The sequence below is a fragment of the Engraulis encrasicolus genome, chromosome 9 (assembly GCF_034702125.1).
Source record: "Engraulis encrasicolus isolate BLACKSEA-1 chromosome 9, IST_EnEncr_1.0, whole genome shotgun sequence".
NCBI lineage: Eukaryota > Metazoa > Chordata > Actinopteri > Clupeiformes > Engraulidae > Engraulis > Engraulis encrasicolus.
In genome coordinates, this window is record NC_085865.1 from 54,366,276 (window position 1) to 54,390,799 (window position 24,524).

Genomic DNA, 24,524 nt, shown 5'->3' on the forward strand with positions numbered 1-24,524 from the left:
TTCTGCTCTGCGCTGCTCTACTCTACAGCCAGTGTGCAGTTGCGCGGGACTGCGCAGCGCAGCACAGCTCAGAGCACGGGGAGGCCAGGCTGAACCGAATGAACTGTAGCGGAGTGTTTGCTGTGAGGTCACAGAGTCCAACATTCCACTGGCGCGGTGTTTACACGGCTCGGGAGAGCAGGAGGGGGGAGGCTAGGGGGGCGTGCGGGGGCTTACGCCGATGGAAACCAAGCAGCTCCCACTGCTTCTCGCTCACTCTCGCTCTCTCTCTCTTTGCGGCTTTTTCCTTTATTCCTTTCTTGCTTTATCTTTTTTCTTTCCGATCTGTGCACAGACAACCACCAAGGATGCTGTAAACAAACACACATGCTTAAGCAGATAAAGGCAAAAGAAAATAAACAATTCACAAGTCTATTGAAAAGATACACCCATATCTATGCATACTGACTACATGCAAACAAAGCATACTTACCCATTATTTAGGCTCATCCAAGGTGATTTTAAAAGGGTTATGTTTGTTGAAATTGTTATGACTATAAAAACAAATAGGCCTATTACTGACTTCTGTTGGTTTCATTTCAAAGGGTTTATCAGGATAATCTCTTGTACGTAGCATCTAGCCTTAGTGGTCTCTGACACTGTTTATCAGCAAGTGATTATCAGTTGAAGGCAGGCTGAGAAAACCTGTGCCAGAGAGTAAGTGGAGCATATAACCTCTGTAGAATGACAGGGGGGCGGGCTTAAGCCAACTCAACGCATGGTGCATCCTCCTGCTGAAGACCTGCACTTCTAGGGATGCAACATATAGCTGACCTATTTTCATCTAGCACATCTAACTTCAAACATCACAGTTGTTTTTTTACATATCAGTGATAGGGTTGTATCAAGGATGGATTACTGCACGGGCCTACTGGGCCCAGGCCCAGGGGCCCAAGAGTCAAGGGGGCCCTGAAGTACAAGCCTCCACGCAAAAAAAAAAAACTTCGCTGTTGGTGTATAGCCTATATTTATTGGACAATGGAATGTACTCAATATTTTCTCCAAAGTGGAGGACTGCGTTCAGGCCTGGACTGGCAATCTGGCATACAGGGCATTTCCTGGTGGGCTGACATTGTACGGTTTTTATTTTCTTACAGACCGTCTCACAATAGGGGGCTCCACAAAAATGCACCGGTCTTTTCTTGGTCCCAGTGCAACCGTTCCTCCATCGTCACAGTTGACTACATTTGGATCTTTACTAAACCAGTCTACTAAGAGATGATGAGGCAGTATTTCTCATGCGATGTTTTGGATTGTATGTGAATTTGAATTGTACCATACATTTGAATTGTGATGCCACGGGCCCAATGGATATAAAACTGGGAAGTAGATGAGAATTGTGAATAGCATGCAGATGAAAAAAAAGCTGGTCTCTATTTGACTGCAGAGGTGGTGAATCCCAAGATTGACAGCTAAGGGGTCTCAGCAGGCAGTGGGGAGCTTCCTTTCCAGTCACCCAGGGGAACATGTGAAGGTAATGGCTTGCAGACCTACACCCTGACACATGGTACAGTTGGCTGCTGGATGGAGGTCTGTAAGTTGTAAGACTGGTCACTGCGTTGTTAAAGGATGACCTCAGAAAAAAAACAATATACAGTTTATATATTTTATATATATTGTGTGTATAGTGTATATACTGTGTGTATATATGTTTCTGTTGAATGCTTCTTACATGAGTGCACATTAAAATACTACAGGACTGAAGAGTCAAAAGTGAATGATGGGGAAAATGACACATTTACAACTACGATTATTCATACAAATTTTATTCACATTTTGTTTTCAGCATGATTTATACATTTTGGCTGCACCAACACATTGCCTGGGTGCAGAAGCGCAGCATGTGTCCATTCAAACTGACATAGCTGACACAACAGCAGTGTAAAGCCCTACTTTAATACCTCACTTCCTGTGCTGAAGGCATGATTACCGTTTGAAATGTGATATTTCAATAGACAGGATGCAATGTGTCGGGGCCGTCCGTTTCAAACGGTGACAGATCTATCTCTCTCCCGGGCCTCTTAAATATAGTATTATGCATGTGCTTAGAATCACCAGTGAGTTTTCAAATCCAGTTTATTTTCAGGGCACGCTTCCTCTATTGCGGTGTTTCGCTCTACATTTTTCACACCATGGACTGCTGCCACAAAGTGAGAAAAGGTTGGCGTCAGGGGTTCCCAACATTTTCCAACTTTGGGGCCCACTCGGTATTTTCACAAATATTGGGGTCCCACCTCTGGCCCAATGAACTATAAAAATCAAATGAAATGTATTTTGATTTTTACAAAACCATTTCAAGGCCCACGTGGGAGAGTAGTGTTTCTGTAAGGTTTTCACGGCAGAGAGACTACTACCACCAGTCGATAAAAATGCATGTTTGAGGCACCATCAGCCATGCCTACTGTATAGGGAGTGAAGAATGCAAATGAAGTACATGTTGTTTAAACTCACAATGCAGGGCATGAGACGCTTAAGGAAAATAGGCTATGTAGAAAAAATATACTTTTTTATTTGAACATATCTTGGGCCACTGGGGATTTCACCCCTGGCTGGTCCCTAAACTGTTTCATGATTGCATCTTAGTTTTACTGTTCATATGAATGACTGTACTTTAAATAGCCTATGGCTCATACAGTGTTTACAGATCAGACCAACTGATTGCATTGCATCTCATCATTCCGTGAGACCCCCATTCAAAGCTTGAAGCTCAAAGCTTCCTCTTTGCCAGGACATTATGGATTCCGGGATTACGGTCATCCAAATGATGTACGTAAGGCATAATCACAATGAGAGCACTATGCCGATTTTTAACGGAATAGTGACATAATTCGTTGGTGCAAGAGTCATGTAAACTCTGTATTCATTCCAAATGTGGCCTTGTTCTGGGAATATTCCGGTTGCAGAATGCAGTTCCAGGTCCACACATGTACACAGAATATTCTGGAACTTGTTTTAAACCAAACGCTGACAACATTCTGTTTGAAACGGAATACACCCTCCATGTAACCGGGCTCTATGACTGTTTGCAAAAAGCTAGCTGGCATTTTGTCAAGAATACAGTTTTATCTGATACAGGTATAAATTCATATAATTTCACAAACTCAATGTTTTGTTAATAATTACACAATACATTTAAGTCCATGATTTCATTATATTACACTTTGCTGACATTTCTTTTATTCCAAAGCGATTTACTTTTATTTTTAAGTGCAGGGTATTGGTTACAGTCCCTGGAGCAGTATGGGGTTAGGTGCCTTGCTCAAGGACACTTCAGCCAAGGAGTGAGGTAGGGATTGGAAGGGTGGGATTCAAACTTGCAACCCTCTGATCTAAAGCCCCTCTTTAACCATTAGGCCATAGATGTCCCCTAACTTCAGCATGAGTAACGCGAGGGATCGTAAGGTATGATGAGGCAGAAGACGCAGCCGGCTTCCTGGAAGGCCCTCTTCATCTCCGCCTGAAACAGAAGAACACCAAGCATCAGCTCAGCACCAAGGATGCATTACTGCCCAGGCCTACCGGGCCCACGCCCAGGGGCCCTGAAGCCCAAGCCTCAAGATTTCCATTCTCACGTTGTGTTAAATACTGTTAAAGAACTGGGTTTCATTTAATTTTTTCTTGGGGGACAATCCCCCACATCCCCAAACAACATAAGGTCTCTTATATCTGATCTTAAACCCTGCACTTTTTTGGAAACTAGCAACATCCAAGGGGGGGGGGGGGCTTTCTTGCTGTCCCATGGAATCATAATCCATCCCTGCTTCGCATGAAAAGCATGAAACACACCAACACAACTTGAGCGTTTCATGCATTAGAGCAGTACTCAGAGAAAGAGAGCTTGGCCCCCTCCAACTTCCCTGAAGTGCAGGGTCCCCCAGACCAGCTGCCCACTCACCATTCCTTGTTAAAAGAAAGGATTTGAAGGCCAGTGCAGATGTTTAAAATGGGTATACCACACAGAACAGGTATATATAAAACACAGGGGGATGTTTAGACGAACAGAATAAATAACTGGTGCAATACCATCTGATGAGGGTCCAAACACAAGCCGACCACAGCCCCTCCACTACCCGGGAACTTCACCGCAGAGCCAAACTGAGGAGGAGAGGGGGGCACCAATTATTATGTTTTCATTTATCCGTTACTTAGCCAGGATTGACCCATTGAGACTATAGGCTCTTTTCCACTGCTGGATTTCTGGTAGGCCTACAGCTCGACACAGTGTGACACGGACGCCACTTTTTGCTTTTTGATTGGGCACAGATCAACACAGCTCAATCATAAAGCAAAAAGCGGCGGCTGAGTCGTGCTGTGTTGAGCTGTAGGCCTACCAGAAAACCAGAAAAGGGGTGGCCTACCAGAAAATCAGTGGAAAAGAGGCTTTAGAGTCTCTTCTGCCAGAGTCCTGGTCAAAATGGCAGTCAACAAAAAGTTCAAGGTGCAGACACATTAACACATAATAAGGAAAATAAACTTACATAAAACATAAACACATAATAAGGAAAATAAACTTACATAAAACACAGTGGCAGCTAAAAATGTCATCAGATCAGAATGACTAGCTGAATACTGAATACACACACTTAAGCTGAGTCCACCCTTTACATACTGCTGTATCTCACTAGTATACCTGATATTCAATGGACAAGTTTTGTTTTGTGCTTTGCCATATGGTTTCCATGTGCCTCGTTATTCACAATTTGTGGCACACAAAATCCAAACCCTTCATGGAGGTTTACGTAACTAGTAACACAACAGTAGTCCATCTTTTCCCTGGGTCAGTAGTGGGCACACAAAAGCAACTATAAAGTGTTCAACAACATACTTAACGACAAGCATACCATACCTGTCTGGCTATCTGAATCATTTTAAGATTCCCTGCTCCCAAACTCTCGTCTGTATATATGGACCTGCAGAGAGATATAAAGAATAGACATGAAATGACACTTAGCATGTCTTTTTTTTTTACTTATCTCTTATTTATTTTCAGACTTTGATAAGCGTCTTCATCAGAGTCCTCTACTGCACTGAAAATAAATAAGAAATAACTAAAAAAGACATCCGTGTGGCACCAGATTTTCTTCCTTTTTAATTGAAATTCATATCTGGTCCTGGACTGGTTGCACTAGATTGTCACTTTAGATGCACAGAGTACACATTTTCCTTGTTTCACTTTTAGTATGTGTTTCTAATGCCCTGAAAGACATGCCAATATCTTCAATTGGTATTGCAGACACTCAAACACACAGTCAAATACACGAGTATGAGAGGGATTTGTCTGAATATTTAGACTTTGCTGTCTGATTTACAGATGTGTTACCAAGGTATCATCGCGTACATGATGAGACCTTGATTAGACATTTGGTTTGGAATCACTCTGCATGTCTCATTATAGAGCAGAAGTGCAGCTTTAGCTATCCTGTGGCCAGGGCTGGATTAAGGTGGTATGGGGCCCCTTTAGGCTTTAGGTTGCTGTAGGCCCCCACAGAAGACAAATTCTGCAACAAAATTAGGTAGAGGACATCAGAATTCCAAGACATAATTCCCACCCCCCACCCCCCCACAAAACACACACACACACACACACACACACACACACACACACACACACACACACACACACACACACACACACACACACACACACACACACACACACACACACACACACACACACACACACACACACACTTTGTCCAATCGGGGGCCCCTGGCAGGTGGGGGGCCCTTGGCTGCAGCCATATCTAGCATGTACGCTAATCCAGCCCTGACTGTTGTGCGGAGAGTGAGATACTTTATTGATCCCGAGGGGAATCAAGGCCGCCAGCAGCATAGGCTATGCATAGCAAATTGCATACATTAACATAAATCAGTTTAAAAGATATTACATATTTACTGTACATATAGTGTGACTACAATATATAGAGCACATACAGTAGTATGCAAAAGTTTGGGCACCACTTTGGAAAATCATCAAATTGGTTTATTATGTCCACACCATTTTGTTGTTGATTGAAATATGTAAACAGTTTTTTAAAAAGTCTGTTTTTACAACTGTACAGTGCACACCGATAATGAGTATACCCCTTATGAACAATATTTCAATAACCCATTGATGATGGATGCTGCGTAGACGCTGTATTGACCTAGGCGCCTGGAGCGACATACTGTACAGCATTCAAGCTCATGAGATCTGGCTTTTTTAAATTACAATTGTTGGTATGTTAGAGCTGAATGAACACATTCTAATGCAAGAGGAGAACTTTTGGGCTTCGGAGGCAGAAATATTTAGGTTTTTATAGGCTGAGCGCACCTTTTCCCGAAAAGGTCTTCGGCATTTAGGTGACCTAGGCAAAAATGGGTTAATAATACAACTTCTGTTGAACTTACAAAAGAAAAGTAAGGTTAATAGTATACTGTAACTTAAAGTGTACTCATTAACGGTGTGTACTGTATGCCTAAAAGTAGAGCGTGTCCTACTGTACCTTCTCAACTCCAGGTTCTTGTCCATCAGCTGTGCTAGCAGGGCCCAGTCCTTGCTGTGGAAGGCTGATCTACAGGAGCAGTCACAACAAACCACCATCTCATTATCTGATATTATTTCATACCACAATGACTTTGGGGTAAATGTTATAATATACACTGTAGCCTATATTGAATTAAGAGTTTTGAATAAAATTAGTAATGGAAAGATATTTATTTATACATAGCAAAGGAAGTTCGATGAGATATGCAGAGAAATTGCGGTAACATACCTGTATTTCGGAATAGAAGGTTGCTAATGGAATGTGATATACTTTCTTTCCATGATGCATTAGGCCAGATCATATAATGTATATAGCTAAGTAACATTACTAATAAAATGACAGTTATATTTCTGCATTGTGATAAGTCAATGCTGTGACGATCGCTATAATTTACAGAAGGCTACTTCAGAGTAGAAGGTTGCTTATTGAATGCTGAAGAGGATTTAGTCTATGTGGAAGCTGTTAGCCAATAAAATGCATAGTTTATGCTTGCTAATGCTGTCCTCATGGACTAATGGATTCTAGGCAAAGCTTTGATGACGGCATGTTGAATCAATATGCTCGACAGGTCAATACACACCTTGCTTGGTCAGTGAGGTCAGCGAATGACTTCATAGCTTCAATAACCTCAGGCTCCCCTGTTAAACAGATGTTTAGCAAGAAACAGATCCATGTTATGTCTGCAAGTGGTGTGGCTATACAATGTGCTCACTGCTCAGATAGAAGATTCAGATAGTCGTTTTATGTTTCTTCAACTAATCAATATTTGATGTTGAGACACGCACGCACGCACGCACACACACACACACACACACACACACCTGATTCCATCAACATCACATGGGTGTGTTAGTAAGGGGGCACTTCATCCAAAGATGATGCACTGATCCAGATGCAGATTAAACCACACTGGTCAAATCAATTAAAACACTGAGAGGTGGACTCTAACAGTCATAAACTGATAAAATGCATCTAGTTTCAAACGTAAACCTCTTATTTCACTAAGATACCATTGTGCCAACATCACTTGACCCACGGTAAATGACAGTTTTTTGGGCTCATCAAATGGTACAACCACAATAGTCATACAGTATAATATTGTAATCCACACAAGAGTGGCATCAGCTGTAGTTGCACCACCCTGGTGCATGATTCTCCTAAAACATCATTGACCCACATACACCCCTCAATTTCTAAATATGAAACTACCAAAGGTTACCATTGAGCCAGCGTTGTCTGACATTGCTGTGTATTCGTCCCGAGTCGCTGGGGTCTCCCAGGTACGCCAGCCAGAAGGACGGCAGTGCCTCCATATCCATAGGAATGTACTCCCCTAGACAGCAAGGGCACAGAGGAAGACTCACACCTTTATGTTACATTACATGACTTTCATATCAACTTACAGTTATCTACAGGGTATTGGTTACAGTCCATGGAGCAATGTGGGGTTACTAGTAGCTGCCTTGCTCAAGTACACTTCAGCCATGGATGGAGAGGTAAGGGTGGGATTTGAACCTGCAACCCTCTGGTATGAAGACCTCCTCTCTTAACCATTAGGGCAGGGCTGCCCCCAACGCCTTTGTCAAGCTTTGTTATATGCATGTGTGTATGTGAAAGTGCAGGCGTAAACATTGGTTAATAAAAAAAACTTTCAGTGACTTACCATATCCTTTTGCATCCATCAACTCCTTGCTGAAATCCATGTACACCAGTCCTTCATAGACCTATGACAAATAAAACGGATATGTTCACATCAATGAAGTTTTCACTTAAAATAGACGCCAAAAAATACAATACATAATAAACCCTGTAATATTCCACATTTCTACTGAGCCCAAAAAACAAAACAAAAAACAACTGTAGGCCCTATAGTCACCTGAACCACCCGGTCCTGAAGACCAGCTGTGATGAAGAGCTCGTCCGTTTCAACGTTGAGGATGAAGTTGGCTCTCACTGGTTTAGGAAGGTCCTGATGAAACAAAAGTGGATCATTCACAAACAGCAGAACCTTTAAATGTGCACTATGTTATTTTGTTAGGAGTTTCTTTCCAAAATTCATGCTGCTCATTCACAAATGTTACCTTTTTCATGAATACTTGGCAATAGGCAGCACAGTTTCAATAATAAGCATAGTTGCAATACCTACAAATACCATTAAAACAAATACCAAATACATATAAACACCATTGTTTTAATTGTGTGTATTAAGCTCAGATACTATTGGAATGGGGCACAGCCTCTGCTGCAATGATGACAACTCTGATTTTAAAGCGCCACCATGTGGCTTGCTGGGGTACTGCAGGAATGAGAGACTACAACAACACATCAATCACCATCACTGAGGATGAAGGAATTAGCCAAGCTCTCTCACCTTGTCTGTGATGTTGTAGAATTTCATCAGACACTTCAAGGTTGCAGACACAATGGCACTAAAAACACATTTTAAAAACATTAGAAAACCGTGGCCGCTTTTAAAGACAGCTATTAAATAGCTATTTATTTAATCACACAAAGAGGCTTGAAACGCCAATTCCATGATCACAATGAATCTTGGGAGGGGGGCTCAACACCTACCTGCTTCCTGCCAAGCCCTGCCAAGCAAAACACAACAATGGCGATATTAGCTACCAAACAGGAAATAAACAATCATATGCTCAATGATGTTTTCATCAGGGTAATGCAATCACAGTTACTGTAATGCTACTATTGTATACTACGTTCAATTATTTTCTGTTTTTACTGGATTATTTAATATTTACTGGATTATATTATAAAAAGCATATTCATTCTGTATACATTCATCATCGATTGCTAATTCATTATGGACATTAGCTATGGTTGTACCTACTACCTCCATGGTTTGTACCACCTGACTTGTGCTTACACTAGTACAATTTTCAGAAGGCTGAGCAAGCTGGATTTCAAGTGCCAAGCGTTGTAATTTGCATATTAAATGACTTGTTTGCTCAAAGAGGGGATGTCTGCGCTTCAGCCTTGGTGGTGCTCACAGTCGAGGACAGCAGTATCAAGAAAAACTGGGCTCCTTCACAGTGACTAGACCCAGGGATGACTGGAGCAGTCAGCAACTTTTTTAGAGGTTTTTTATTATTTTGGTGCACAAAGTGACTGACGTTTCGGCGCACCTGCGCCTTCCTCAGAGCACCACCAAGGCTGAAGCTTGGACGTCCCCTCTTTAAACAAACAAGTCACATATTAATAATATGTCACTGAGCCATCTACAGCATGGACATGAACTAAATTAGTACTTACCACCTGCCTAGGAATGTTTGTGTCGTACTTCAAGGTGAAATTCTGCTTCCGTAGGGCAATCCTGTAAGTAAAGCACAAGTGAACTTCATGCTTCAGAAACAGTTTTATTGACAATAATGATTACTAACTTGTCGCATCATTTGAATTATTTGCTTGTCACTTTGATTTAGATGGTGTGTTTATATTTTCCATAGAGCCTATAGGGCAATATATTTAACAATATACTGTAAATGTGTTCTGGGAGTACAACAATGCATGCAATGACATTTACATACCCTTGTTTGGAGCAGAACTGATAGAATTTCTTACAGGTGGCCTGAAGCAGTCTTAGACCTCCAAGATACCTAGAGACAAAATCAATAGAGATATCCATTAAGCCCTGTTCTGTGCTTAAGAGCGCGAGAGAGAGAGAGAGAGAGAGAGAGAGAGAGAGAGAGAGAGAGAGAGAGAGAGAGAGAGAGAGAGAGAGAGAGAGAGAGAGAGAGAGAGAGAATGCATTTCACCAATAATATAAAATGTGATGCTCTCCATCATGCTGAGTTCAGTACAGATCCCATTATGAGCCCTCCAGGCAGAATGGATGGAGGTAATTAAGGAATAATTACAACAGAGACAATAACATAAATCACTAAAGGGGTAAGTGCAATGTGGCGTAGCAGCACGCACTAACAGAAAAACAAAGTCAAACTGAATAGGAAAAGAGGCACAGACACATACATATCACTGATTCTTGAAAGTTTGGCAAAAACATGTCCCTGCAGTAAAATATTAATTCTGTTGAAAATCAACTAAATTTTCACAAACAAAATGAACCCAGGTAATGGCCAAGGGGTCTGTCACACGAACACACAGTTGTTTGAAATATTTAAGTGTAATTTTATTACTTTTCATGGCTATAAACCTGTCCACGCCCTGTAAAAACGCCTGTCCCAAGGACTGGCATCATCATTTCAATTGACTTAAAATACAAAAATCACTAACAGAATTGAACAATATCACCATGATGTGGAAGACCATATTAAAGTGGTTCTACAGATGTGCACATAGTGGATGTAAAACAATATTTACTATTATTTACTAATTGCTCAAAATGTGTCCAGCATATTGGTCACCACCGTCAGATTTTTTCTAAAAGACAATAAAATCAGGAATGCACAAGGTAATTTTCATTACTGAGGACCCCTTTTCAAACCTTTAGCTCTACTGCATACTTCACCATCACTGAAGCTCCTGTAAGTTTACTATTTTGTCCTCAATTTGTTAATTTGTTTGGACACTGGTACTGTCCCAACCATAAACTGTCAACACCGTCGGGGGTTTTAATAGTATTGTATTACATTAATGTTAATAAATATAATTTTTTTCAGAAAAGGTATGAAGCACCCAAGAAACAGAGCGAAAATGAAATGGTTAATGTGAACAAACAATGCATAATATTTAAAAGAGTGTTTTTTTGTCTCACACCGTCAGATGTCACCACCGTCAGATTTTGTTCTGCTCATCATGTTGTTCCATATTTTACTAAATTGTGCTGGTTAATGAAACATTACTAGGCATGTTAGTAATAATTGTGATCCAAAATGATACTCTAGCCACCACTGAGGTGCATTTGGAGGTTTTTTTGTCAGAAAACCTGACGGTGGTGACATCTGATGGAGTTCACCAAAAAACACGTGTTTTTGACATGTTTTAAGAATATGCATACAATAAGTATCTACAGTTATGTTGAATTGTTAAAGTAATTCACTTTAATACAGTAAACATGTGTTTTTACTTCTAATTCTGTCCGCCGATGTTGACAAAACAAGAAAGAGCCCATTTTATGAAAAATGTTAAACATGGGGAGCTTGGCCAATGCATTCACTGCACAGCCAAGACCTACATCTATGATAACACACCTCTTTATTTTGGATTTGAACAACTTAAAAGCTGTTTTTACCACATTTTCAACAACCAGTGGCTTACTTCCTAGATAATCTAACTAATGAAGTAAAAACACATGCTCATACTGTGCACACACAAAAATAAAGTGTTTATGCAAGATGCCATTGACTTGAGAGGGCTATTTATTTTGCTAAATGCAGGTACTAATTAGGCCACTTTCACCACTCTCAGATTACTGTCACCACCGTCAGTTCTTAAGTCACCACCATAAGAAGGAGTTTTGGACATTTTAAAGGAATGTGCTTACAACATTTTCCTTAGGAGTTGTTGAAATATCAAAGTAATAGCCAATTTAAGCCTACACGAATATTTGTGAAATTACAAAAAATTGTTTGTTGTATTTAGGCGTTAAGTAAGCATCGTATGACGGTACATATTTTAAAATTAGAACACATGAAACAGTATTAAAATAGAACAAAAGTGAATTTTCAACATTTAAAGGCGTATGTGTGAACCAAAAAATACACATAATCACTTAAAAACTCCAGATACATATGCAACCAAATCAATACAATTTTAATAACTTTTAATTGTGTCTGACGGTGTTGACAAAAAACAAGGTATGATCGGAGAAAAGCCTGATTTCTGAAAAAAATACATAATGGGGAGATTGGCCTTGTGCATTTCTGAAAAGCCAAGACCTTAGTCTACGAGGATATACCATATCATTTTGTAATTCACTTTGTTTTTTTCTGTCAACATTACAACCTGTTTTAGCCACTTTCTCAAGAATCAGTGATATACTGGATGATGACAACTACATGGCCCTTTGTTAGAGGATCAAAACTTTTACAGATGTGACATTTCTAATAGCCAAATTATTAGAAAAATTAAATAAATCAATAAATGATGTGTTAACTGCAACATGATGTACCACGTGTACCAACAGAAAGACACAAAGACACATGCCATAGGCAAAGAGGAACATAAGAAGCAAGCAGGTTTAAGGAGAGGGTTAAAGCCTGCACATCCAAAACATCTGACCTGGTAGCAGGACCACCAAATAACTAGATAAAAAGGAAAAAAGTGGGCTTCAAACAGGATTTTTCAATCGAAACGTCACAGAAAAAAGTGGGAGGAGAAAAATCCTGGTTGAAATGGACTTTTTTCATTTGTATCCTATGTGAAGTTTCCTCTTTACCCTTCTTTCCTGCTGATGTGGTAGAGATCCTGCAGGCTGCCAAACTCGGTGGGGTCATTCAGGGGATGCGGGAGAAGGACCTTGTCATGGAGAAATACACAGCAGCGTTAGAGAAGCAAATATGGCAATATAGCATCTCAAAACCCATCTTTTCAAAACAGCGCGTGTGTGAGTGTGATAGTGTGAGTGTGTGTGTGTGTGTGTGTGTGTGTGTGTGTGTGTGTGTGTGTGTGTGTGTGTGTGTGTGTGTGTGTGTGTGTGTGTGTGTGTGTGTGTGTGTGTGTGTGTGTGTATGAATAGATTAAGTTGCACTAAGAGGACGATATGAAAATCAAGTTTTTGACAAATTCATAGTATTAATTGGTCTTATTATATGGTTGTGACGTCATCTGTCGAATGCTCCATTCATTTCAACGGGGCTCCCTAACGTTCGGACGTCTGTTATTTTTCGATAACGGACGGGTTGGTCTATAACAGACCGCTGTCAATGGCAACAAGACTTTTCACTGCTAAAGCGACTTTTCAACAAGACTCTAATCAGCTGCTGTGATAGACAGCACCCGTTGTCCTGGCTACCGCTGTCAATGGCAACAAGACGTTCACTGCTAAAGCCACTGGCTTGTATACAAGTCAGTGGCTAAAGCGAATGTTTCATATCACTCCGCAGGGGGTCCGGTCTTTTGTCACTCTAATCAGCTGCTGTGATAGACAACACCTGTCCTGGCTACCTAGCTGTTGCCTAGCGGTGTTCCACAACGGCACCGTTTTGTTTTGCGCAGCAACAATCTTAACATTAAATAGGTCTAAAGAAATGTCCCCGCCATGTGTGAATCATTTAAGTATATCCATATAATAAGCGGGGTTAACTTTCGGCGAGTCGGTCGCTTTGTGGAATAGCAGCACTTCAGAGAGAACAAGACCCCTCCGCTCCGCGTCGGGGTCTAAAGATTCTCTCTGTCGTGCTGCTATTCCACGGTAGCGACCTTCTCGCCGAACGTTAACCCTTACATATACACTTGACAAGATGAGTGTTTAAAAGCATCTGTTTTATGTACTGTAATGGCAAATACAGTATAACGTTGGTTCTCACCAATGATTGGCTTTCCACTAGTGTGACCTCAGCCCAAAAGTTGGAGATGGACATGGCGATGGTTTTGCCATGAAAGCCATCTGAAGGGTTTCCCATCAGTCCAACTCTGTTGAAGAGCCAATGCATTACCCATTGAAGTGAATAGTGTTAGTCACAATGTATGGAAATTGTGTGAAAGCATACAGTATATTCAAGGCTCTCTGCAAACAGTCCCTTCTGTCCGCGACCCCCCTGCAGTGCCTCCGCGACCCCCAGTTTGGGAACCACTGCATTTCATTATGTGTCATCACTAATGTCTGTGAATCCATCCAGGTCACGGTAGCCAACACAGTTATAGTAAGTTGGCTTACTGGACCTCTTTTTGCAGCATCTTCTAGATGTTTCATTCAAAAGGTTTCACAACTTATAGAGTATGATCAAAAGCATTGATGATTTACTGACATGACTGATTGCTCTTGTATTTACGTGACGTCAGTGTACAATTTACAGTAACATAAATGGCGTCAATTACACTTCCTTCACAAAAATGTATGGAATAAAATACAGCATATTCATGATTTAAACATGACGTCAATAGATGCTGCTCCAAGATGCAATGTGGCGACAGAGGGTAACAAAGGGGGCGCATGTTGCATGTTTTGGGTGAGGGGGCGCTTCAGAAGACTATCCCAGGCCAGGCCAAAGCGGTCAGCGACCCTGACTGTAAGAAAGAAGAAGGATTGGCACTGATTACCTGGCGAAGGATCGATATGTGATTGGCCTGACAGGAGGATCACGCTGCTTGGCTGAGTAGTGTGCCAGCCACTTGGCATATTCAGACAGGCCCTGTAACACATTAAAATACAAGTGTCAGTAATGACATTAGTATGTCGTAGGTGTCAATACAAGTAAGCAGGTTTTAGGTATTCAGACAGTCCCGCTAACACAGGGGTGTCAAACTCCTTTTTGGTTCAGGGGCCAGATACAGTGTATTTGATCTCAAGTGGGCCATAACAGTAATTTAACTGCAATATATCGTAAATTTCAACTTGGAATCAGTTGGAAGGAGTAAATAAATTATGATGGTCTCTGCATCCTCATCTATGGCTGAAGTGCCCTTGATGTGAGACATCTGGACACCAAAACAGAAGATGCAAAAGTGACGCCTCGTCTTTTCTATGCCCAGTATGCTAGTGTGGTGTAATACAGTGTACTGTAATGTAAAACCCACCACTTGTCCAATAAGCTGGAACCCGGTTGGCAGCTTCATTCCGAACACGGGCATGTTCTGTGTGTTGATGAACCACTCCTGTATTAAAGGACAAATGCACTACATCATTACTTAAGTTTGGTTGTAGGATTGAGATGTAACAAACTATATTACAACAAAAATGCCAAATGACTACTACAAGCTTTGTCTATGAAGGCTGTCATTCACCCAGATTGTGGACTTTATTTTGGACCTTGGAAAGCAGTCCAGCAGTTGCCTACAACATGGTATATCTTTTAGCAAGTTTTTTTATTTGGGACATCTTAATCTTATGGAAACAGAGAGGGGCAGTATGCCACGTTATGTTAACGTTGAGGTAGTGGTAAATCATCTAATACAAGAGCCTGGAATCCTTATTTTCTTAACTTAACAACAGCTGTGGGCTATCTATTAGCAGACTTACCACATTGTGCAAGTTAACCTATCCTTTCACTTCACCATGTTCTTGGAATACTTCCAGGGCTCTAAATGATACACAGGGCAACTTTTTGAGCAATGTTCATGATGAGCAACATCATGATTGGCTATTCATTTTCTGATTGAATGGTTGAAAAAAGTTGGAACAGTCTAAACATTGTCCTACAAAATCGTTGCCCGGGCACGTTGCTCTAAAAGTTGCCCTGTATATCATCACCATAATAGTGGCTGCTTATTTTCTACCAACCCAGAACTTGCCCATGGTGCGGTCACTGGTGTGTGGGCTTTGGGAGAGGAACTGGGAGAGGTAAGGCAGTGTATCCCTCTGGAGGCAGTAGAACACCACGCTGGCCAGCCGTGATGATGTCACACCTTCCGGTGGCTTCTCCAGGAAGCAGGTGATTCTAGAATGGACATGGAACAGAATGGAACGGAACAATGTGATGAGTTGTCTTCCACGTTTTTTTTTTTCACTCACCACTTACTGCACATCAGTGTTCATGTGCTATATTTGCTAGGCTATATTTGTAACTTGTTTATTTGTAAAATGCTTTATATAGCAGTGTATCTGCAAATGTAGTCTTAAGTAGTGGTCCTTTCAAATTGCATTATACTTTGTATAACATTGTATGTATCAGACACTTATAATAGGAGGACCTAATCAGCACTCATACTTTACAGTTGTGTGGGTTAGTAGAGTGCTCAGCCGTAACAAGGTTGAGAACCACTGGTATAGAGGGTATGGAGGTGTTGTTATGAAGGCATGTTATTGCTCTTAATGACCTGTGTGTTTCTGGGCACACCTCCACAATGCCACGGGAGTCACTCTTCTCACTGTCTTCCAACTCATAGTAGATGACCAGGTCCCCTGGCTACCAAAGACAAGGTTATAGCCATGTTATAGCCATGTCATACAACTAATAACACTTGATCATAATTAAGATGTTCAGTATAAACAGAAAGGTTGAAAGAAATCTAAATCTAAATGTAAGGGTGGGGGGTGGTGGCTTTTACCTTTGACTTGTAGAATCGAACCACTTGTGCGATATCAAAGTTCTGGTCAGCACAAAGCATGTCTCCAGCAATCTTTAGAGTGGCAAAATAGTTAACATCATTTGCATTTGCAGCCATCTATAATGAACATGTGTATTTTTCTGACAACACAAAGATGTCTGCATTTAGCACTTAAACAACCTATTCTATGCATACATGATTCTATATACAGTGCATTACACTTAGCTACACTTTTATATCCAAAGCGAATTCCAGTTATTATTACAGGGTATTGGTTACAACCCCCAGAGCAATGTGGGGTTAGGTACCTTGCTCAAGGACACTTTAGCCATGGATGGGGATAATTCAAACCTGAAACCCTCTGATCTTAAGACCACCTCCCTAACCATAAGACCAGAGCTGCCCACAGCTTTTCTCTCTATTAGATAGTACAGTATCTAAACTTTCTTTTTCATTCTTTCTATATCTTTTCCAGTTCAGCTCACTCGGCTCACTATAGTATAGTATAGTATAGTATAGTATAGTATAGTATAGTATAGTATAGTATTTAAACTTTCTTTTTCTTTCTTTCTATATCTTTCCCAGTTCAGCTCACTCACCACCATGATGTCATCCTTCAGGCCCCGGCTGCGAATAGCCAGCTCCAGGTCGGCCACAGCCCCCAGCCGGTCCTCCAGAGTGGTGCTGCCATCGTTCACCAGGTTCTCCACCGGAAAATCATTAGCTGTTGCCCAGCGCTCGTAGTGCTTGTACCTTTATCAAGAAAAGGCAATAACTGCTTTAACTCAGTAAGACACTGCATCTGTTATAACTGAGCTATTATCAGAATGTCAATGACCAAGTCGTAGGCTAGTGCATTATTAAAGACCCTGTGTTATAATAGCAGTACCTCCTACCTACTTGTAGTTAACTTTTCAATAACTATTATAGCGTTCCATTATACGTAATTCTAAGTTGCAAGTGTACTTAACAAAGCATGTCAGCACAATTAAGGTCACAATGTTGTTTTTCCCCTTTATATGCTGTTATGTTACCGTTTCCCATCTTGGGATCTTCTTTAGGAATAAAAAACAGTAAATCCATGTCACAAGAACAAGGGTCAATAACGTTTTGTTTTCTCTTTTCTTTGCTCAGACATCAGGTGGCACAACCACACCCATACAATAATAAGTAATTAGTCATTAATGTGCTGTACTGAATGTGTTTCTTAGATATAAGTGAATACGCACTTGTCTGCATTGGTGACCAGATAGACCTCAGTAAAGAGTTGCCTCCTGTTTGGGAACAATTAAAACATGTGCTTGGGGTTGAAATAAGTCAATACGAATTATACAGTACAAGACAAAGGATTCATAGAGACAAACATTATTCACATCTTATTCAGTCTGTAAATACTATAGCCAGATTTGTGATAGTAAATATTCTCTCTCTCTCTCTCTCTCTCTCTCTCTCTCTCTCTCTCTCTCTCTCTCTCCAAAATGAGTTTACAAGTCTAACTGGAGGTTAAGACTCTGACTGAAGGACACAAGCTCAGAAAAAAAAAAAAAAGGAAAAAACGGAAGCGCTGCGTGGATCCAGATCTTTTGACACGGGTGCTCTAACAGTGTGTGGATAAGGTTGACACCAAAAAATTGAAGAGCAGGAAACTGTGGCACTCCGTTTTCTTATTTTTTAATAGTACAACGGCAAATAGACTGCCCGGCGCGTTTCGACACAAGGTCTTTGTCAGGGCACCCTGACAAAGACCTTGTGTCGAAACGCGCCGGGCAGTCTATTTGCCGTTGTACTATTAAAAAATAAGAAAACGGAGTGCCACAGTTTCCTGCTCTTCAATTTTTTGATGAAGGACACAAGCTCTCAGATTTCTATTAATCTTTCGTGACTTTTGTGTATTCCACATTTCAATCTCAGTGTTTTGGTTTCAAACTATCCTTTTCTGCCGGATTACAGATTGGGAGGGTAATCATGTCTCATTTGAACTACCACATAGTAGACAATGACTCAATGCCTACACTACCAGTCCTATGTACGTGTACCATAATAACCTTCCTCCAGTGCTGCTGTCTAATACTTGAAGTTAGGGCTTGGCGATATGGAAAAAAAACAACATCACGATATGGATTACTTTATATCACGATAACGATATATATCACGATATAGCACAATTACATACGTTTTCAGTTATTCTCTTTATTTGCTCTTTATTTTTTCATGTCGCAAAACAACCTTTGAAATGTATATGAAACATGAAATGTACATGAAATGTAATTTGAAATGTAATTAAATTATATTCAATTGTATAAAATTGATAAAATTACTATCACGATATAAACGATATAGGAGAAAGGTCACAATATATGCTATTATTCATATTGCCCAGCCCTACTTGAAGTGGGTAAAAGGGTTGAGCAACTCAGCCTTGACTGGGCAAAGTCCAGCAGAGAGTGGGCAGGCACCGTCACAAGCAAAACAACATGTGGAAAAAACATTCCTATGATCGGCGTAGTCTACTGCCACAACAATTTTCTTTACTGATGAATAAAGACAACTCAAATAAAAAGATAACTGGTGGTCAAATCATTTCATTTATGACAGGGTTGCTGGTTCAAATCCCACCCTAACCTGTATGAATGTCTCCACAACCACGCATTCACCGATGGCTGGCATACCCTTCAGCCTGACTGTAACCAATAACCTGTAATAACTGTTATCAAGTTGGATTACATTACATTTTAAGTGTTAAGTACAGACCAGGGTATTGGTTACAGTCCGTGGAGCAGTGTGGGGTTAGGTGACTTGCTCAAGGGCACTTCAGCAATAGAGTGAGATAGGGAAGGGTAGGATTTGATTGAGGGGGAAGACTGTGCACCTCCCAGGAAAAGGTGCGGGACTGTAATTTTGGAAGATGGGTTCTGCACACTTAAAATCCATTTTGATTTTTTTGTTTTTTATTTCATGGCAAAATTATGTTTGGACTTCATCAGATTCTGTACGGGTAGGATTCGAACCTACCACCCGCTGATCTAAAGCCCACCTCCTTAACCACAAGACCACAGTTGCACCATGGATGGTAGTGTCAGCTAAGTATAATCCAATAGAGTGTAATGTAATATCATATAGTTGTGTTCTGAGAGTGTAATGACACATGAGAGAAGTGACTCACGTGTTGACAGTCTCCCACCAGAAGTCCAGGATTTTCTTTCCTCCTACTCCAGGAAGCAGAGCCTTGGGCACCCCAGTCAAGTGGCCATAGAGACCTGTGTCATCGTTCTGACAAAACATTTGAACATCAATGTACATTCATTCAAAATACAATAATGAGGTAGTGTATTTTACCAGTGCTTTTGATCAGACTACCTACCCAGACTACCGGGTACCTATTCAAGGGCTTTAACGATCAACTCAACTCACAATTTGGTTTGCATCGATTTTTGACCTACGGTTCGATACACCCCACAATTTTCTAAATGTATATTTTCAAATTAATTAATTTGCATTTTTCACATTTGCCAACATCATAAATAAGATTATAAATAAAACATATGAGGTTTGTAGGTAGAATAGGTTACAGGAAGCTACTTGTAATTTTTAAAATGAAAATAAAAAAAGATAATTTGAAGCTTGGAAGCACCATCACATCATATCATGTGGTTGTTCCCTGCACTGAAGCATAACACAGCTTTGAAAGGGCGTATCACGATGGGCCTAGGCCTACTGCCTTCTTGCACCGCGATACAGTATTGTGTGATTGTTGAGTCTTTGTTGTCTCTGTGTCTGCATTGTGCTACTATTTCTAGGCTACTTTTTTCTGCTTCAACTGAGAAACTATTGTCAATGTGGCATGCTGTTACAGAATCTACTTCTAAGGCTGGTCTCATTCTTCTGGGTACCTATTCCATTGCAACTTACGCCTCTGTCATATGAATCATAGTGCAGAATTATTTTTTTCCTAATTCCATTTCACCCATTACAGCAATTTCGCAACTGAGCTATGAATTTAAGCCTGGATTTCCCTTTTCTGTTTGAAGTAATTAACTAGAGTTTCCAAACTTTCCGAGCTGAATTGCATTCTGCCTGACAGACACTGCACGGTGCATGTGTGCACAACAGTAGTTTGACTGAGTGTGCAGCAGCCAGCCAGGGATACTGGAGCAGGGGAACTCTAGACCTAGCTTATTGAATGCACAGCCAGCAATACAGTTCCAGACGTAGGGTGCTAATCTGGAATCACACACACTTCCATGGGACCTTATCACGTTTACAGATTCGATATGTAGAAATAACTGCTGCTGATTTCAAATGGTTGATTATGACTGCAAATCTTACTGACTGACCTCCCGCAGATTAGAGCAGCTCCTTCGTCTTACCAAAGAGTAGGCTACGAGTGACCGGGCAGTTTGTTTGCCTGTATACATACCTTTAGCTGCGTTTGCAAGACTGTGTCATGTCCAGCAACTAGTAAAATGCAGATCATCTTGTCCTGGCAAAGCGCACTACAACTTTGAGAATGTTACATTGTAGCAGAATCTGACACAAATTCTCACCACGTCACCGCTTGACGTTTGTGTTTCCACATCAGGCTCGTTTACCATGAACTTGTATCACAATAAAAGCCCGTACATAACTTTTTTCAAAATAAAAGATATTTCCGTATAATCGAGGAAAAAACAGCAAATAGGCCTACCTCCAAAGTAGTTACGTTTCACAGTGATTTCTAGCTTGTGTATTGTGCGATTGATGAACCAGAACCAATAACATTTTAATGCATTGTTGCAACTAGTCCTATAGCATAAGACCTAGGCCTACATTCAATCTACTTTCCTTTTTGCTTAAAGAGGCCATGCCATTTTTAAAAAACCTTCTTGCATGATTATGTGTTATAACAGTTCATATTTTTGTTTCCCAGCTAAAATAATGTTGCATACCAGGTCAGAGAACACCAAGGATTATGAAAAAAGGTGGACATGGCAATGTTGGAGTGGCATGGCCTCTTTAAAATGTTGGCATGACTTTCAGGGGTGTTGCCTGTAATAATAACAATGAGAAAAGGCACCGGATAAAATGAGTCATATGAGACTCAGTCAATCCACTGATCTCTGGACTCCGGTGCTCAAAAATGCAGTGAGTGAAAAGCATTGAGATAGCTAATTCAATTCAGAAATTCATTTTTTGTGTTATCCAATACAATAATAATATCAGACAATAATAACAATGTAATATGTTGTACCTGGACCTCATTGTTTCTGTGAACTAAAATTCAAGTTGGCCACTATCTGGTTCCTTGATGTTCTGCACAGAACACACTTCTAAATATAATTTGTTTTGACAGACATATTTGTACAACGCATGTTTGTCCACCTTAAATGAAGCAATTATTAATATGTCAGAGCCAATGTCATATTTGAGTGAGAGTGTTGTTTAATCATGAGTGACCCCTGTATAAACACTTAATCAGGGACGCTGACAGAGGGGGATAAATGGGTCAGTTGTCCCAGGCCCAAGGACAGAGGGGGCTCAGAACTGGGTTCCCATTACATTGTATTTATTGAGTTGAGGGACCTTTAAAGGGACACTGTGCAGGAAATGGTCAAACAAGGTACTGCAACTATGCTGCTCGTTGAAACTGGGTTGCCTATTGCCAAATTTAATCTTTTCATGAAAGTTTACTAAGTAATAAACAAATATTTTCTAGTATGGTCCAAGCAAAGTCATTTTTGCAGCTAAAAATGGCTATTTTTTGGAAATTCAAAGATCCCTCTTTTCATATATGATAAGTGCAATTTTCCAGTCATAATGAATACTTAGAATTTGATGGTGGTGATAAGTATTCATGAAAAAGGTAACATTAGTGAATGGGCAGCATGAATTCTGGAAATAAACAACAAAAAATCTCACACAGTGTCCCTTTAAGATGACTTTATCCCCAGCCTAGCCAAACTTGTCAGCGGCCCTTCTGTTAATATCTGTCCCTATTAATGCATCTTGAACTGAAGATTGTGGACACAAAGCTATATGTTTGTGTCTTACATAACAATTCAACCTATTTGACCCCCAACTCCTCTCTCAGGTACTCAGGGACATCCAAGAGTCTGAGCAGGCCCTCTCCCTCAGCTTTCTCACCGGCGGCGACGGCTTTATTTTGAAATCTAATCTGTTTCGGCAGAGTGTGAAATCTCTTGACCCCTGCAACTCTCTTCTCATCCGTTAGGCCTCACCCATATTGTGGAGAGACATGATCCGAACATCTGACCCAAGGCATAGCCTAGCTGTTTCTTCCCCCATTGAAGTGTTACATGAAGTATACTTGATAAGAAGTATAGTGCGGACTTGGTAAAGCAGTGGGCTTGACGTACAATAGTGTTTCTCAACGGGGGCTATACAGCTGCCCAGGGGGCATTAGAGAGCCTTTGGGGGCATTGAGAAGCTGACAGGGTGGGTGGTGGCAGCATTAGTCTATTTTATTATTTCGTTTTTTTTTTTTTTTGGGGGGGGGGGGGGGTAGACAGGCTTATACGATGAGGTCAATGGTGCTTTGGGAGGCTTATGATGAGGTCAAAGGGGCGTCTGTTCAAAAAGGTTGAGAACCACTGACAAGAACAATGTGCAACATTTTTTCGTCATGTGCATAGGGGTAGGTGACTTTTGTGGTTTGTCACATGTAACCACAAAGGAATCAAGCCCAGCAATGGAATTAACTTCTGATTCAAACCAATAATCTGATTGTAAAAGGGAATTGATAGTCAAACATTGCACCAATTAGCTGAATCAGTATATTGTTTTTCATTATAGCTTTCCCCTCAACTTTTTTTTTTTTTACCATGGTGGCTAGAAGGCCTATATCCTGCATTAGAGGCAGTATTAATTGATTTTGTGTTGTCATCCAGGCCTGTCGACAGGGGTGGGGTGGGGCAAAGGGGTATGTTGTCCCAGGTCCAGGAAGATAGGGGGCCCAGAATTGGGTCCCCATTACATTGTATGGGTAGGGGGCCCTTTCAGATGACCTTGTCCTGGGCCCAGCAAAAGCTGTCAGCGGCCCTGTTGTCATCCATTGTGTAAATGTGGAATGTAACAGACAATTCTATTTCTTAACATTAGAAACTTGTCCAGATTGCACAACAGCAATTGTAAAGGTCACTGTAAGAGATTTCGAGACCAGCAGTTTGTTTTGGGTGTAAACCCCTTTTGGTTTTAGTTCTAACCACTTTCAACCTATGAAATCCACATTCAATACAATGGTAACCATAACTTCATATTACAAAAATATTACTATTAATCACACCCTTTTAATAAAGTGAATTACAGTGTACACTGTGAACACACTGTGGATGAGGCACACTCCAGTATTTGGCTGCCTGCTTGTAGTGATGGACAATCTGGACTCAGACGCTACACATGACCAAATGATCTGGTTTTACCTATACAGATAAACTAATTGCACAGGTAAAACCGGGTCATTCGTTGCTTGTAGTAGTTTATCAATTCCGGATGCCCATCACCAACTGCCAAGGGAGCAGTGTGAGGTTATGCAATTTGATACTGGCAGTAGCACATATGACTCATGCTCCTCTGGTTGGAGACTTAACTGTCAGTCTTCAACTGAACTGTCAGTTTTCAAGCTGTAGACCTCAGTAGACCATGGCAGGCCCACAGGGTTCAGTATGAGTGACATTCGTGAAACCAGTGGCGTGCCGGTTATTGGTGTCACGGCACTTCAAGCTGTTCAATGTGCCGATGTTATATTTGTGTTTGCTAGGGCCTGACAGTTGACACCCCATAAATCTACGTTGGCACACACAGACATCGTATTACAGCACTCAAATGAATGGCAGCCGA

General features: G+C 40.9%; 1 protein-coding gene across 1 annotated transcript; it reads right to left on the minus strand.

Annotated features, from left to right (window-relative positions):
* Positions 1-1,786: 1,786 nt before the first annotated feature.
* Positions 1,787-21,314, minus strand: gkup (glucuronokinase with putative uridyl pyrophosphorylase). Its single transcript, XM_063207425.1, has 23 exons — positions 21,109-21,314; positions 19,855-19,961; positions 17,921-17,965; positions 17,291-17,444; positions 16,692-16,763; positions 16,461-16,549; positions 15,925-16,081; positions 15,222-15,299; positions 14,745-14,836; positions 14,012-14,117; positions 12,922-13,001; positions 10,112-10,180; positions 9,837-9,897; positions 9,141-9,157; positions 8,938-8,995; positions 8,443-8,535; positions 8,230-8,290; positions 7,786-7,899; positions 7,147-7,204; positions 6,525-6,593; positions 4,886-4,949; positions 4,063-4,134; positions 1,787-3,496 (listed from the first exon to the last, which is right to left on the minus strand). The coding sequence occupies exons 1-23, from the start codon at positions 21,163-21,165 to the stop codon at positions 3,413-3,415; spliced, it is 1,857 nt and encodes a 618-aa protein (XP_063063495.1). The 5' UTR covers positions 21,166-21,314; the 3' UTR covers positions 1,787-3,412.
* Positions 21,315-24,524: the final 3,210 nt, after the last annotated feature.

What these genes read in the sequence shown, in the direction of transcription:
- gkup (XM_063207425.1), bottom strand. Translation starts at nt 21,165, where the DNA reads ATGATCTGCATTTTACTAGTTGCTGGACATGACACAGTCTTGCAAACG. An exon ending in GCACCATGGGCAAGTTCTGG is followed by an intron (nt 15,300 to 15,924) that starts GTTGGTAGAAAA and finishes CCTTTAATACAG; the next exon opens with GAGTGGTTCATCAACACACA. An exon ending in TTCAGGACCGGGTGGTTCAG is followed by an intron (nt 8,291 to 8,442) that starts GTGACTATAGGG and finishes TATTTGTCATAG; the next exon opens with GTCTATGAAGGACTGGTGTA.